Source organism: Geotrypetes seraphini, chromosome 2 (assembly GCF_902459505.1).
Source record: "Geotrypetes seraphini chromosome 2, aGeoSer1.1, whole genome shotgun sequence".
Taxonomy (NCBI): domain Eukaryota; kingdom Metazoa; phylum Chordata; class Amphibia; order Gymnophiona; family Dermophiidae; genus Geotrypetes; species Geotrypetes seraphini.
This window is the reverse complement of record NC_047085.1, coordinates 99,789,925-99,803,737: the sequence shown is the minus strand read 5'-3', so window position 1 is coordinate 99,803,737 and position 13,813 is coordinate 99,789,925. Positions and strand designations below refer to the sequence as shown.

Genomic DNA, 13,813 nt, shown 5'->3' with positions numbered 1-13,813 from the left:
CTTGGACAGCTGAAAAGTTTTGCAGTTATAGTACAGTAAATGCCAAAGTTAATAAACAGTACTTGCAAAATTTTTGCATTAAAGAGGGAAGTTATAGATATGGGCTATCATTATGAAATGTTATTAAGAACTAGGTCTCCTTGCATAAATGGGATTTGTGCTAAAATAGTATGAGTTGGAGTGGTAGGAGGGGGAAGTTATCAATGTACGATACAAGGTGAGCTTTTCTGCACTTTGATTTACAGTGAGTCACCAACCTGTGGTATTTCTCTATCATGGGTTTTTGATTCCCATGGTAAAGAACCAACACTGCATGTGAGCCACCTTGCATGTGGTATTTGTCCATTGAATCACAAACTTTGACACGATGCTCCTAGGTTGTTGTGTAAAGGGGCTGGCAATAGGCCTTCCCCGAAGCTGAATACCCCTCTAGGCCATCCCTCTCAACAAGCCCTCCCACCCAAATTGAGCCCCAAACCATTCTCCTAACTTGACTAATCCATCTCCTAGTGACGGTAGCTACCTTGAACCCCCCCCCCCACCTACTCCTCCTGCCTACCCTCCTGGAGGTCCCTCATAAGCCTTCCACAAGTAAATTATTGGTGGTTAGTGGTCTGGGCAGGAGCAATGCTCTTGTCTTTGTAGGCACTATAATTCATAATAACACTGGTGAACCTAGAAGCAGTCTTGTGGTACTACCACTAGGGGTTATCTTTCCATATGCCAGGGGGATGGTGGGGAGAGAGGGTTGAGGGAGGTTTCAGGCTTTGGGATGTTCATGGTGGGGACTTCCACTAAGGGAGGCCTAGTTGGGTTGGGGAAATGGCTTAGGGCTTACTTTGTGAGATGTACTCTAGAAGGGCATGCAGATTTTAAGGGGGAACCTATTATGAACATTTGCTGGGCCTGTGCCAGCCCCTTTAAATAGTGACCCAGGAGTTCTGGATCACAGCATGGCAGCCTAATGTTCCTGGGTGATAAAACAATCCCAGCTTTTAGCTGTGGTTATTTTACCAGTTATACCATAGCTTGTAGTGTGCTCATAGTATTTAGATAATAATAAGCTGCTTTACGTGCATTTTCGTGTTTTGCATTTCATTATTATGTTGCCAATAGTGACTTAGACAACCTGAATTAGTGTCGTTTAAGTCACATTAAGGGGCAAATAATGCAGGCTACTTTATAACACAGCTTGATAATGTTCCCCTTACTGGTAAAATAGAAAGTCTTAATGATAACCCATGATGATAACTATGTACCTCAATGTTGTGGGTGGTCCCATTTCTTAAAGGACCGTCATGGTAAACACAGAGAAAATATTGCTACTGTCTCCTAACTGTATGGCAGATAATACACTTTGAGGCTCATAATCAAAACTTAAATACATCTAAAAACCCACCCAAGTCAGCACTTGGTCATCCTAAAAAGACAGGTCATCCAAGTGCCGATAATCGAAATGGCTTTTTGGACATATCCAGGGACATTTTAGGCCTCTGAAGCCCGTTGTGTGGCCAAAGCTGAAAGGGGCATTTCTAGAGCAGTGGTTAGGGCGGGATGTGGGCCAACATAATAATAATAATAATTTATTTTCTTGTATACTGTCCCACCAACAGTTCTAGGTGGTTCACAACAAAGAAACTGAAATATTTCAGCAGAACATACAATTTCAAAAACACACTTCTACATACATCAGTCAAATGTAGCAATAGCTAAGATGCGATTTCAACTCGTTGCTATCATTAAAACATAGGTTAAAAATAATTATAAAACAATTATAGACTATCCTGCAGGGATAATCAAATGTTTGACGAGACTTCCTAGGCAAAACTTATACGTTGTGAGTTATAAAATGTAAAAGCAGGTATAGGTGCCAAAAAGGTATCTAAAATGAGCAGATAACCAGTGAAGGAACAAAGTAAAGACCCCCACACACTCCCCCGTGTTCACTGACCCTGTTGCACACCCACAAAGTTCAGAATAAAAATGTACATACCTGCTTCTGGAACATCAGCACCTGCTATAGAAAAGCCTAGTATAGCTGCACAGAGGTGGCTTAAGTAGTCTGGGGGGGGGGGGTTTACTGAACCATAGAGAGGAAGACCCAGGCCCATAAGCCATTCTAACCACTACATTAATGGTGGAAAATGTGAGCTCCCCACCCCCCAAACTCGACTGTAGTGTCATATATGTGCCGCCTGCAGCCATAAGTGCTATTGGGTTTGTAGACAGGTGGGTAAAGTGAGTTTGGGGGGTATTTTGGGGGGCTCACCATAACTTATAAGGGAGTTCTGGTGAGATGTTTATGTAGCACCCTTTTTGTGAAGTTCACAGCAGTGCCCTGCAAGGTGCCCCTGCTCTGTTGCCATGTCTGGATGGCCAGTCCATCACAATGCTGGCCCCTCCCATATCCAAAAGGTCATGTTCTGGGCATTCGGGACTTGGACGAATTTTTGGTCAAGAATGTGGTATAAAGATAGACGTAGTGGTGGTCTGGACGATCAAGCGCTTGGATGTACAGAGACGATTTTCGAAAAAAAAAAAAAAAAAATTAAAAATTTTAGATGTACTTTTCGAGAATGAACATTTTGCCGCTGCCGACTTAGGGCAATAGCACCCTAAGTCCAAATCAGACAGACATTTCTTTTGATTATGGCCCTCTATGTAACTGGCTACAACTTTTGAAGTGGTGTTAACTGTTCTTTTATCTGTAGTTAATATCACTATATTAAATGTAAGATGAAGTCCTGGTCTGAAAAGGCATTTTCTGTGTTAAGCTGTTTAAATACACAATAACATTTAGAGAGTAATTTTATGACAGGGCACCTACATTTAGGCACTAGGAAAGCCTTTTCTAGAAAAAAAGAGGGACACTTTTTTCTTATAGAATATCAGTGTACGTGACCAAAATAGTACCTATGTTTAAGGTAAGCATAGAGCTGGTAAAAACGATCGCACCTAGACTGAAAAAGACTGAATGAATTAAAAGGCTTTATAATTTATCAGGTTAATATTCAAAGTGATTTAACCAGCCAGAAATGGCTCATGGCCAGTTAAATCACCTGTTTGGGGGTAGCCACTAATATTTAGCGGCATGTAACTGATTAGTGCCGCTGAACATAACCGGTTAATGCCAAATTCAAAACTGGCTATTTTGGGGGTGCCCCGGAGGGGGGGGAGGAGGGCAGAATTTGTCCGATTAAGTAATAATATTCAAAACTTAACCGGCCAGGTGAACCGCAAAAATAGGATCACATAAAAGCCACATAAAAGTTAGTAGCTCCTTTTTCAAAGCTGGATTGGTAGTTCGGGCACAGGAAATACGACAAAGCACATTCAATTCATATGCGATTTATCACATTTGATGTGCCAGAATCACTACTGAAGCTTTGTAAAAGAAGCCCTATTGCTGTTGATTAAAGGGCTCTTTTTCCAAAGCCAATGTAGCGAGTCTCTTGCGGCAAATGCACAGAAGGCCGCAGGAGAATCGCTACCTCAGCTTTGTAGAGGGGCCCTAAATGCAGAATATCAAGAAATTATACCTACTGAAACCTGGTGTAAATTGAGGTATGCAAGTTGGGCACAGATCTCTGTTTTCTATAATGCTATGCCTAAATCTTTTGAATGCCATGACTTACTCAGCCCCTCCCATGAAAATGCTCCCTTATAAGTTGCATGTGATACAATTTAGATGTACTGTATCCAAACAGGAGATCTCACCTTGGCACGGTAGAAACACAAAAAAACAGAGAAGGCGACCTGTAGTGCCCAATATTTTTATTGCCGTCAAGACTCGACACGTTCGTGTTTCGGCCCTATGGCCTGCCTCAGGAGTCTGAACTTAAAATGTAATGTTATGTGTAGTTCTAGTTCTCACTTATTGAAATGGTGTTTGATTCAATCATACAAACAAAAATGGAGGAAACACCACATTGTTCAGTCCAGCTGATATATTTTTATCTTCATTTTTACCATTTTGTTTGTATGATAGGGCCGAAACACGTACATGTCGATTCTTGAATACAATTTAGATGCCACTGTTACAGAATAGTGCGTAGCCAGATTTATGTGCAAATCATAGTTCTAATTAACCCCGTTTTATGAAGCTGCGCGGCAACGGCCCCGAAGCCCTTTAAATCTCTACGGGCTTTGGGGCCGTTACCGCAGCACAGCCGCTAGTGCGGCTTCGTAAAACAGGCCCTAAGGGCTCCTTTTACTAAGCTGCGATAGCGGTTTTAGCGCGCGCTGAATTGCTGCATGCACTAGACCTTAACGCCAGCATTGAGCTGGCGTTAGTTCTAGCCGCATGGGTTTAGCATGCGCTACAATCTTGCGTACGCTAAAAACGCTATCGCAGCTTAGTAAAAGGAGCCCTAAGTGTTTCTTAACTCCAATAATGAAATATTTAAAGCTCATTCATTATTTTGCATGTGAATCTGGCATCTCTGCCCAATTCTGTGTGCCCAAATATAGATGACTTTTATAGAATCCAAGGGTTAATGTGCTGCATTGTTAGCCCAGATCTGCACTGTTGGCATGTAATAATTTGCATATTATCCAGCTAATGTGGCATAGTTAACAGGTCCCATAATTATTTTTCTTCTTAAATAAAATGAACGAAGGCACTAAAATAGTTTGGTAAATTTCTAACACAGCATTCTCTAGGCTTCAACTCAAGAAAGCATTTTCTAATAAACATATATCTTTTGCTGAGGATATCCTTTTCGCAGGAAGAAGTGCTTCAAGCAGGCAAAATATATCATTAAAAAACAACAACCCAGAAAGGTAACTGAGAACATGTTTCATGATTGCCTCTGATATGTTTAATGGGGAAGGTGTTTAAGCAGTAAGAATGTTATCAAAATAGCTGAGAAGAGGTTAAACCACTGGAAAACAATAAAATGAATATCCTTATTGACACTTGACATCCATGCTTTTGGTCTTGACAAATTTATCTAAAAAAATATCTACATATTTATACCTAACACTTTGATAAGGCACAGCACAACCGTTTGTGCACACACTGCCTCTTATATTTCACCTAGCAAAAAGCATTTCCACCTTTCAATAGCATTTACCTAAACAATATGTAAAAGAATCATTAATTATTACAAATTTACAGAAAAAACATTTCTTCCTGTACATGATTGTCTCAGTGATGTACATATTTGTTTAAATTAGACATACTTTAGACTACAATAGGCGAGGTGCTAAAAATCAAAAGTATTTGCCAAGTCATAAGGCCAAGGCCTATAAAGGCCGGTGCGCCCTATCCTTAGTTTCTTCCTATAGGATATGAAAACACTCTGTTCATAAATAAGTAGTGACATAGGGAGAGTACCCTGGGCATGAGAACCAAATAGTAAACCTTCTTTACAAGAAAATTTGTCTACTGTTGTTTTTTTTTGTTTGTTTTTTTAATTTTTTTTTTTAGCTTTCAGCATGTGCAATTGGCTTTGCTGTGTTGATGAAGCTCTGCATTACAGAGAGGAATCTAACAGCTACAATGTGTTTGTAGGTCCTTTCTTCACAGGTATGAACCTTTCATTTTTTTTGTAGCACTGCGGGGCCACTAGAACATCTTCATGGCTTATTTTTATCTGGTTCACAGTTCTGAAGTCAACAGCTATTTTGGAAACCCCCCCCCCCACCAAATACATGCTCTTCCCTTACGGAAAGGGCACAGGTTAAGACAATTTGCAGCTGTGTGTCAACATGTTGATATCGCAAAGTTCGGCAGTCCAGTGCTGACATGAGACACAGTATACTGTCCATGGGTGGAAGGGAGGCGCCAGAGATTCCAAAGTGCTGCTAAGTTGCTATAAGTATTCCAGTTCCAAGGCGTGATGTAGGGCCATAAGGTCAGAGTGACTTGAAATCCTCCAAAATGGCATAGCATGCTATGAGCAAGAAAAGACAAAACAGAAGGTAAACGAACAGAGGAGGCAGAGCTGAAAGCAATCATTTCAAGAGCAGTTCTTCTCTCATGTTGACCTTTTATGTCTTAAATTCTTTTATAACTTATCTCATTAATGCTACAGGGCATATTCAGTTTCAGCACTGATGTGAACTGAAGAAAAGGGCCTAGTGGTTAGAGCTACAGCCTCAGCACCCTGAGGTTGTGGGTTCAAATCCCACACTGCTCCTGGTGACCCTGGGCAAGTCACTCAATCCTCCATTCCCCAGGTATGTTAGATAGATTGTGAGCCCACCAGGACAGAGAGGGAAAATGCTTAAGTACCTGATTGTCAATATCCTTGATAAGCAGTATATAAGTACCTAAATAAATACAATAAAAGCTAAATGTGCTTACTTTATCGTTTGTCCATCTGTGACATGCTCACATACAAACTGCAAAGTGACCTGGCTGGTGAGGAGCCACCATGTTTCAGAGTGGAGGGGAGAGCAAAATATGAAATTCAGCTGCTTTATCAGTTTTCTCTACCTAACCTTATCCTAGGACAGGGGTAGGTAATTCCAGTCCTCGAGAACCGAAGCCAGGTCAGGTTTTCAGGATATCCACAATAAATATGCATAAGAAAGATTTGCATCTCAAGGAGGCAGTGCATGCAAATCCATCTCATATACATATTCATTGTGGATATCCTGAAAACCTGACCTGGATCCTGCTCTCGAGGACCGGAATTGCCTATGGCCTGCCTCAGGAGTCTGAACTTAAAATGTAATGTTATGTATAGCTCTAGTTCTTACTTTTTGAAATGGTGTTTGATTCAATCATACAAACAAAAACGGTGGAAACGCTAGATTGTTCAGTCCAGCTGATATATTTTTATCTTCATTTTTACCATTTTGTTTGTATGATAGGGCTGAAACAAGTACATATCGAGTCTTGAATACAATTTAGATGCCCACTATTCCAGAATAGTGCGTAGCCAGATTTATGTGCAAATCATAGTTCTAATTAAGTGTTTCTTAACTCCAATAATTAAATGTTTAGAGCTCATTAATTATTTTGCATGTGAATCTGGCATCTCTGTCCAATTCTGTGTGCCCAAATATAGGTGACTTTTATAGAATCCAACGGTTAATGTGCTTTCAAAGAGACTAGTGATTACTTGCCACAGGCAATATTTGCTGATGAGATGGTCATCTGTATCCATCTTGAAATGGTAGCTTTAGATGCTGGTCTACTTTGTCTAGTCTGACTGGTGAGCACAAATAGATGATCTGAAAGTCAGAACTCATTGGTGATCTCTATATAACATAGGAGGACTCTCCTCACATCCAGTTTTCTCAAAATCTGGTCCTTTTTCTTTGATCCTGTGTTCTAGAATGCTGGTAATCTTACTTCTTGATTGACATGATGAAACACAGAAAAGTACAGAACTGTGCACAAGGACACTCCCACCTCTGTGATCCTGAGGAAGGGATCCCTGCATGACAGAGCCTGCAGCACTGAGACACGTCTCACTGACGTAATGGACACAAGGAAAATAACCTTGATGGTAAGATCCAAAAACGACACCTCCTGAATAGATTCATATGGAACTTGACTGAGGCCTTGCAAAACTACATTAAGGTTCCACAAAAGTAACAGTTGTTTTATTGATAGTCTGAGCCTCAGGGCCCTTTTTATGAATCTAACTGTCTAGATGCAAAGCCATTATTGGCACTGATTGGCTTCTAACTAATTAAACTGCATGCACAAATTGGCAGTGTGCACATTTGTGTGTGCAATTTTGGCCGCAGTATACAGAATCTGGCGCCAATTGTGCACCAATGTTTACAGTATACTAGCACAAGCATGGGATTGGCGCCCTTAATTGGCAAATACACTTGTAAGAGTCAGGTGCTATTATTAGCATGTAACTGCTAGTATGCTGCACCTTTGGGTGTAGTAGGGGTAACATGACTATACGTCTCATTTTGATGGGACCATCCCGTTTTTAGGTAGTCTATCCCGCTGTTCCCAAGCACTGCTTCGAGACGCCGAATCGTCCCATTTTCAGAAAGAGACCAACCCACTTTAACAATTTCAAAAAAAGGCGCTATGCTGGGGGACAAAGGGATGCGACCACAAGCTTTCCCCCCTGACGTCAAGTCTGACGTCGGAGAGAAAGTTCCGGAACTTCCTCTCTGACGTCAGAATTGACGTCAGGGGTGGTAGGAAGAAATCGGTGGAGGTGGCTTGGAGAAATCTGCGGCGGTGGGGGAGAGACAGCTCAGGAGTGATATGATAGAGGCTTATAAGATACTAGGTGGAGTGGAAAGGGTAGATGTGAATTGCTTGTCTACTCTTTTCAAAAATACTAGGACTAGGGGGCATGCAGTGAAGTTACTAAGTAGTAGATTTAAAACAAACTAGAGAAAATATTTCTTCACACAACATGTAATTAAACTTTGGAATTTGTTGCTGGAGAATGTGGTGAAATCAAGTAGCTTAACAAAGTTTATAAAAGATTTGGATAATTTCCTAAAAGAGGTCCATAGGCCATTATTGTTATGGCTTGAGGAAATCCACTGTTTATTCCTAGGATAAGCAGCATAAAATCTGCTTTACTACTTGAAATCTAGCTAGCTATTTGGGACCTCAGTTGGCCACTGTTGGAAACAAGACACTGGACTTGATAGACCTTCGGTCTATCCCAATATGGCAATTCTTATGTTAGGTTCTAGGACTGCCATGGCTCTTCCCACACTCTGACCTGGCACTATGCATGCTGGCCAATATTCAGTGCAAGTTAATCCATCAGTTAATTCACTTGTTGTTGGCTAACCGGTCATTTTCAGCAGAAACATTACTGATTTCTCTAACTACAAAGATTCAGGGTCTTTTGTCTCAAGGTAGTTACGCTATCTTGCTGCAATTTGATCTGTCAGCTGCTTTCAATGTCGTTAACCATAATATTTTGATCCATCTATTGGCTAACATTGGCATGGATGGGCAAACGTTAGATTGGTTTAGAGGATTTTTAACATAATGAAGGTAAACTTTCCTCATCTTCGTTCCCTGTTTGTGGAGTACCACAGGGATCTCTTTTGTCTCCAATTTTGTTTAACATTTACATGACAACCCTACAACATTTTAAACTATTTCCAACCAAATCAATATACACCTGTGTAGATGACATTTTTATCCTGCTTGAAGTTGATCCTTCTCTAAATAATTTAACAGCTAACATTAACTCTGTATTTCAAGAATCCAGGATTGGGCTTCTTTGGTTCATATGAAATTAAACACTACAAAAACAAAATTACCGTGGTTTGGACCAAAGATAGAGTTATTACCTCCTTCTGTACAACTGATTTCAGGAGATTTATTGAAGATTGAGTTCACTTCCAGAGTTTTGGGTTTTATCTTGGATTCCTTTCTTTTTCAACTCTCATATCAATAATGTGATGAAAAAATGCTTTTTAAGTCTCCAAATGCTTAGACGAGTTTGTCATCTATTTTTCCAACAACACTTTGGGGTTCTGATTCAAGCAGTTATTTTATCCCAACTAGATTACGCTAATTCACTTTACATATGCTTGAGTAAATGCAACCTAAAATATTACAACTCATTCAAAATACAGTGGCAAAATTGATCTTTGGTAAATGTTTGTTAAAGGCACTCCACTGGCTTCCATCCAGTTTATTCGAGAATACTGTACATTTTAAATGTGTTAGTATAATTTTTAAAATTATGCATGGGATCTTTTCCCCTTTTGTTTCTATTTCTTTCAACTCTTCTCTGCCACTGAATTCCAGAAGTACCCACAAATATAAACTTGGCTTTCCCACCTTAAAGAATATCAAAACTACAGCTAATTTCTGCCGTTCGTTTACCTTTTTATTTGCAAATATTTTGAATGAGCTTCCATCTGAGATTAGACTCCTCTCTCAATTAGCAACATTTTGAAAAAGTTAAACACTCACTTATTTTAGAAGTCTCAATAAAATTTTTATCTGTGATTAATTAACAATTTTTTATTTGTCAACCATGATTCTTTTCTGTTATGATCTTAAATAGTTGTAAACCGAGTTGAGTTCTCTATGAGGGATGAATCGGTAAATAAAACCAAAGGACTGGATTGGCACTTAACTGGCTATTTTTGCTGAAAATGACTGGTTAGAGCTGCAGTGCAAGCAAGCTATGTTGGGGATGTTCTGGGGGTGTTTCAGAGGTGGAGTCTGGTTAGCCCCCCAATTTTCAGAGCTATCTAACCAGCATTAGCGCATAAATAGGACTGCATAAATAGCTGTCCTATCTTTATGTGCTCTGAACATCAAGTTAACTAAGCATGCACAAGCTGGCTTATAAACAACTGGATATTCATTATTGATGGTTGGAAATGGTGGGGCATTGAATATCTGGATTTAACACCGACACAGACATCAACCGGCTGAATATTGGGGGGGATAATTCCTAAGCAGTCTGTAAGGATATTCAGAAGCGCTATCCAGATACTCCCTCATTCTATATAGTGTTCCTAATATTAGGGTGCCAATTAGTCACCTAATTTGTAAGCTAAAATGGCAGTTACATGACCAAACATTAGGAAAATTAAAAATTTACACCAGACATTAACATGGCATAAGTAGTTGCACCTAAAGTTATGGGAGTGCAATTGAAGGATTACACTAGTATTCTACAATAATTAAGCACAGAATTGATGATATAGAATTTGCGCTTAGTACCTTAAGCACCAAACTGTGAATAACTTCCTTATACTGCACCCCATTAGTCCATTCCCTCACCCCCTCCCTCTCTTTCCAGGTCAGGCTGTGTTTTGCTTTGTTCAAAATCATTTTAAATACTTTGCTAGTTACCAATGCAGCAAAAGCAGCTATCCTACTCTCTTGACCTTGGAAAGTACCCCTTTGGCAGTGGTCTCATGCATTATTCCAATAATTCTTCCCCATAGGGGGTGTAAAGGAGATGCAGAGGGATGTAGGGGATTATTTGCAGGGGCTGAAGATTGAGGCCAAGTGAAAAACAAGTTGTTCAATGGTAAGACCAGCCTTGGTCTTCTCTTGATTTGCATCAACATGTAGATAGAAAGGAATTCTCTCGCCCCGTAGAAAAAAAAAAAGGGGCATCTGCTCCCAATCCTGGTAGCCCTGGAGAGCACAGCTCTCTCAGCTACCTCACACCCACCTACTTTCCTGAACAGTGATTCTCCCAAGGACTCTCAAGTTCTCTTTTTAAACGTTGCCCCACCCTGGAAAATAAGCAAAAACCTTCTTCTATCTTACATCACTACATAACAACCCTATGAGGTCTGAATAATTTCCTCCTTCAATGTGTGAGCACAAGAATACTTTAGGGGTTTCTGCAAGAGTATCCATACAAAGAAAAATATGTTGTATGTTCACATATAACTGACCTAGATTCTACTACTAATACTAGTATCATTTCTATAGCGCTGTTAGACATATGCAGTGTTGTACATCAAAACATAGAAGAGACAGTCCTTGCTCAAAAGAGCTTACAATCTAGTCAAGACAGACAAACTGGACAAGAAGGTGAATTAGTGCTTCTGAATCTCTCCAATCTTGTTTTCATGACTGTGAATCTACCATGACTTTAGTCTTTCCACTCAAAGATCTGTATACATTTCTACAGAGGAATTTCTGTGAATATTTTTAATATTTACCTTATGTAATAGCCTTCATAAGGCTGGCAAAATGCTTGATTTTATTAGCTGAAATTGCTTTAAGCTCCTTAAGTAAAATCAATCTCCTGCAAGCACATAGTTGGCTTTCAAGCTAGTATAGAGATTTTTCTAAAAAATTAAATGAGCCTAGGGAAATGCATATTTGTACTTTAGTATATAGTACTGGGGATATAAGCATTTACAGTAAATTTACATAAACTTCATTTTATCCACATTGTTGTTCTTGTGCCATTTTTGTATCTCAAAAATATAATCATTTACCCCCAAATCCTATAAAGTATACCTATAGTTAGACACCTACATCGGCGCACCTAGCCGATGTAGGAACCTAACTTAATTAATAGGCTTAATCAGCTCTAGTAGTTGGCAATGAACACCTCATAACTGGCTTCTATTTAACGTTGGGTGCCTGCTCTGTAAGTGACTCTGTTAATGTTGATTCTAGCTTAGAGAGTTGTGCAGAGACAGAAATCAAACTGATCCCTGCTGGAATCAAACCCATCTCCAGCTGTCTCTGCCCATCCCCGAAAGTAATCTCTTTCATCCTTGCCCATCCCCCTAAACTTCAGAAGTAGTTATTTCATTTAATTATGCTACTGAATTAAAGGCTCTAGTAGAGCCCCATTTACAAATAAACAAAGATACATTATTAATTTGGAAATATTAATTGGGAAAAATACATACTTTGTAAATGGGTCTCTGCAAGAGCCTCTAATGTAAATATAAAATATAAATACTCTATCTAATGAGGACCCTCAAGTTATGTCAGCTGAGGACTTCCTCTGAAGGTGGCCAGGGATCTCTTTTGCCAAGCTTGGCAGGCAGAAGTAGCATCCTTGAGCCACAGATCCTGGCACCTCAGTGGTTCAGGGATGCTGCCAGAAACTGCTACGCTTGGTTTAGGGAAGTTCTGGTCACATTTGGAGTAGGCCCTCAGCTGATGGTGCTTGGGGATCCTCTTCTAAATTTCTTTTTTGGGTAAGAAGATGCTCAAAGTAATTTCTCTGTTTATAGCCCTACTGTTAGGAATAAGTATAGAACAACGTGAGCAACAGGAACTACAACAGGGAAGAACTGAAGGACCAGTTCCGGATGTTAGAAAGGAAGTTGAAGACCAGAACGCAGAGGATAGCATTTTCAGAGATCCTGCCAGTACCCAGGGCTGATGAGAAGAGGCAGATGGAGCTGCAAGCAGTCAATGCATGGATGCGGCGCTGGTGTGAAGAAGAAGGATTCCACTTCGTGCGTAACTGGACGACGTTCTGAGGGAAGAGCAAGCTATACAGGAAGGAAGGACTCCAACTCAGCAGAGACGGAACGAGGCTACTTGCAAGCAACATCAAGAGAGAAGTGAAGAAGTTTTTAAACTAGGAAGAAGGGGAAAGCCAACAGTCGCACAAGAGAAAGAGTCGATGGTTCAGGAACTGGTATACCCGAAGGATACCATGCAAGAAGATAGAGGGAAGGACTCACCGGATCACAGGCAAGACAGATCAAAAAGGACACAAGTGGGAAGGAAATGCAAGAAAGGAATAGGCCGCAAGCTCAAGTGTATGTATACGAATGCAAGGAGCCTTAGGAATAAGATGGGTGAATTAGAAGACAGGGCGCAAAAAGACAACATTGACATCATAGGCATAACGGAAACATGGTGGACTAAGGAAAAAATCTGGGACACTGTGCTACCGGAATACAAACTATACCACAGAGACAGAATGGCTCAAAATGGTGGGGGCACTGCCATATACGTCAAAAATGGAATTGAATCTACTGGAGAGAACATACCACAACTGATTGGATAAGTTAGAGTCTCTATGGATCAAAATTCTGGGAACAAATGGCCTGGAAATGAAGATTGGCATCTACTATCAACCCCCAGGGCAGTCCAAAGAAATTGACGGAGCAATGACTGACGAGATTAAATGCAACTGCAAGGGAGGCAACACAGTTATCAGGGTAACTTCAACTATCCGGGAATAGACTGGAGTTGGGCACCTCCAGCTGCATTAGAGAGACCAAGTTCTTGGATGCTGTAGGCGATTGCTTCCTGGAACAACTTGTCAAGGAAAATACTAGAGGAAATGCAATCTTGGACTTAATTTTAAATGACCTGCGAGGACTGGCACAAAATGTAGAAGTAGAAGGGATGTTGGGAAACAGCAATCACAATATGATCCGCTTTGATCTGGACGCA

The 13,813-nt window shown here is 40.3% G+C and overlaps 1 protein-coding gene across 6 annotated transcripts in view; it reads right to left on the bottom strand.

Annotated features, from left to right (window-relative positions):
- Positions 1-4,802: 4,802 nt before the first annotated feature.
- The window catches only part of EYA1 (EYA transcriptional coactivator and phosphatase 1), a 329,665-nt gene continuing 320,654 nt past the window's right edge, over positions 4,803-13,813 (bottom strand). For all 6 annotated transcript variants that reach the window (XM_033934041.1, XM_033934043.1, XM_033934039.1 and 3 more), the window contains one exon: positions 4,803-5,897. In XM_033934041.1, the coding sequence (XP_033789932.1) occupies positions 5,817-5,897 (81 nt within the window). In that variant the 3' untranslated portion in view covers positions 4,803-5,816. The remainder of the gene's footprint in view (positions 5,898-13,813) is intronic.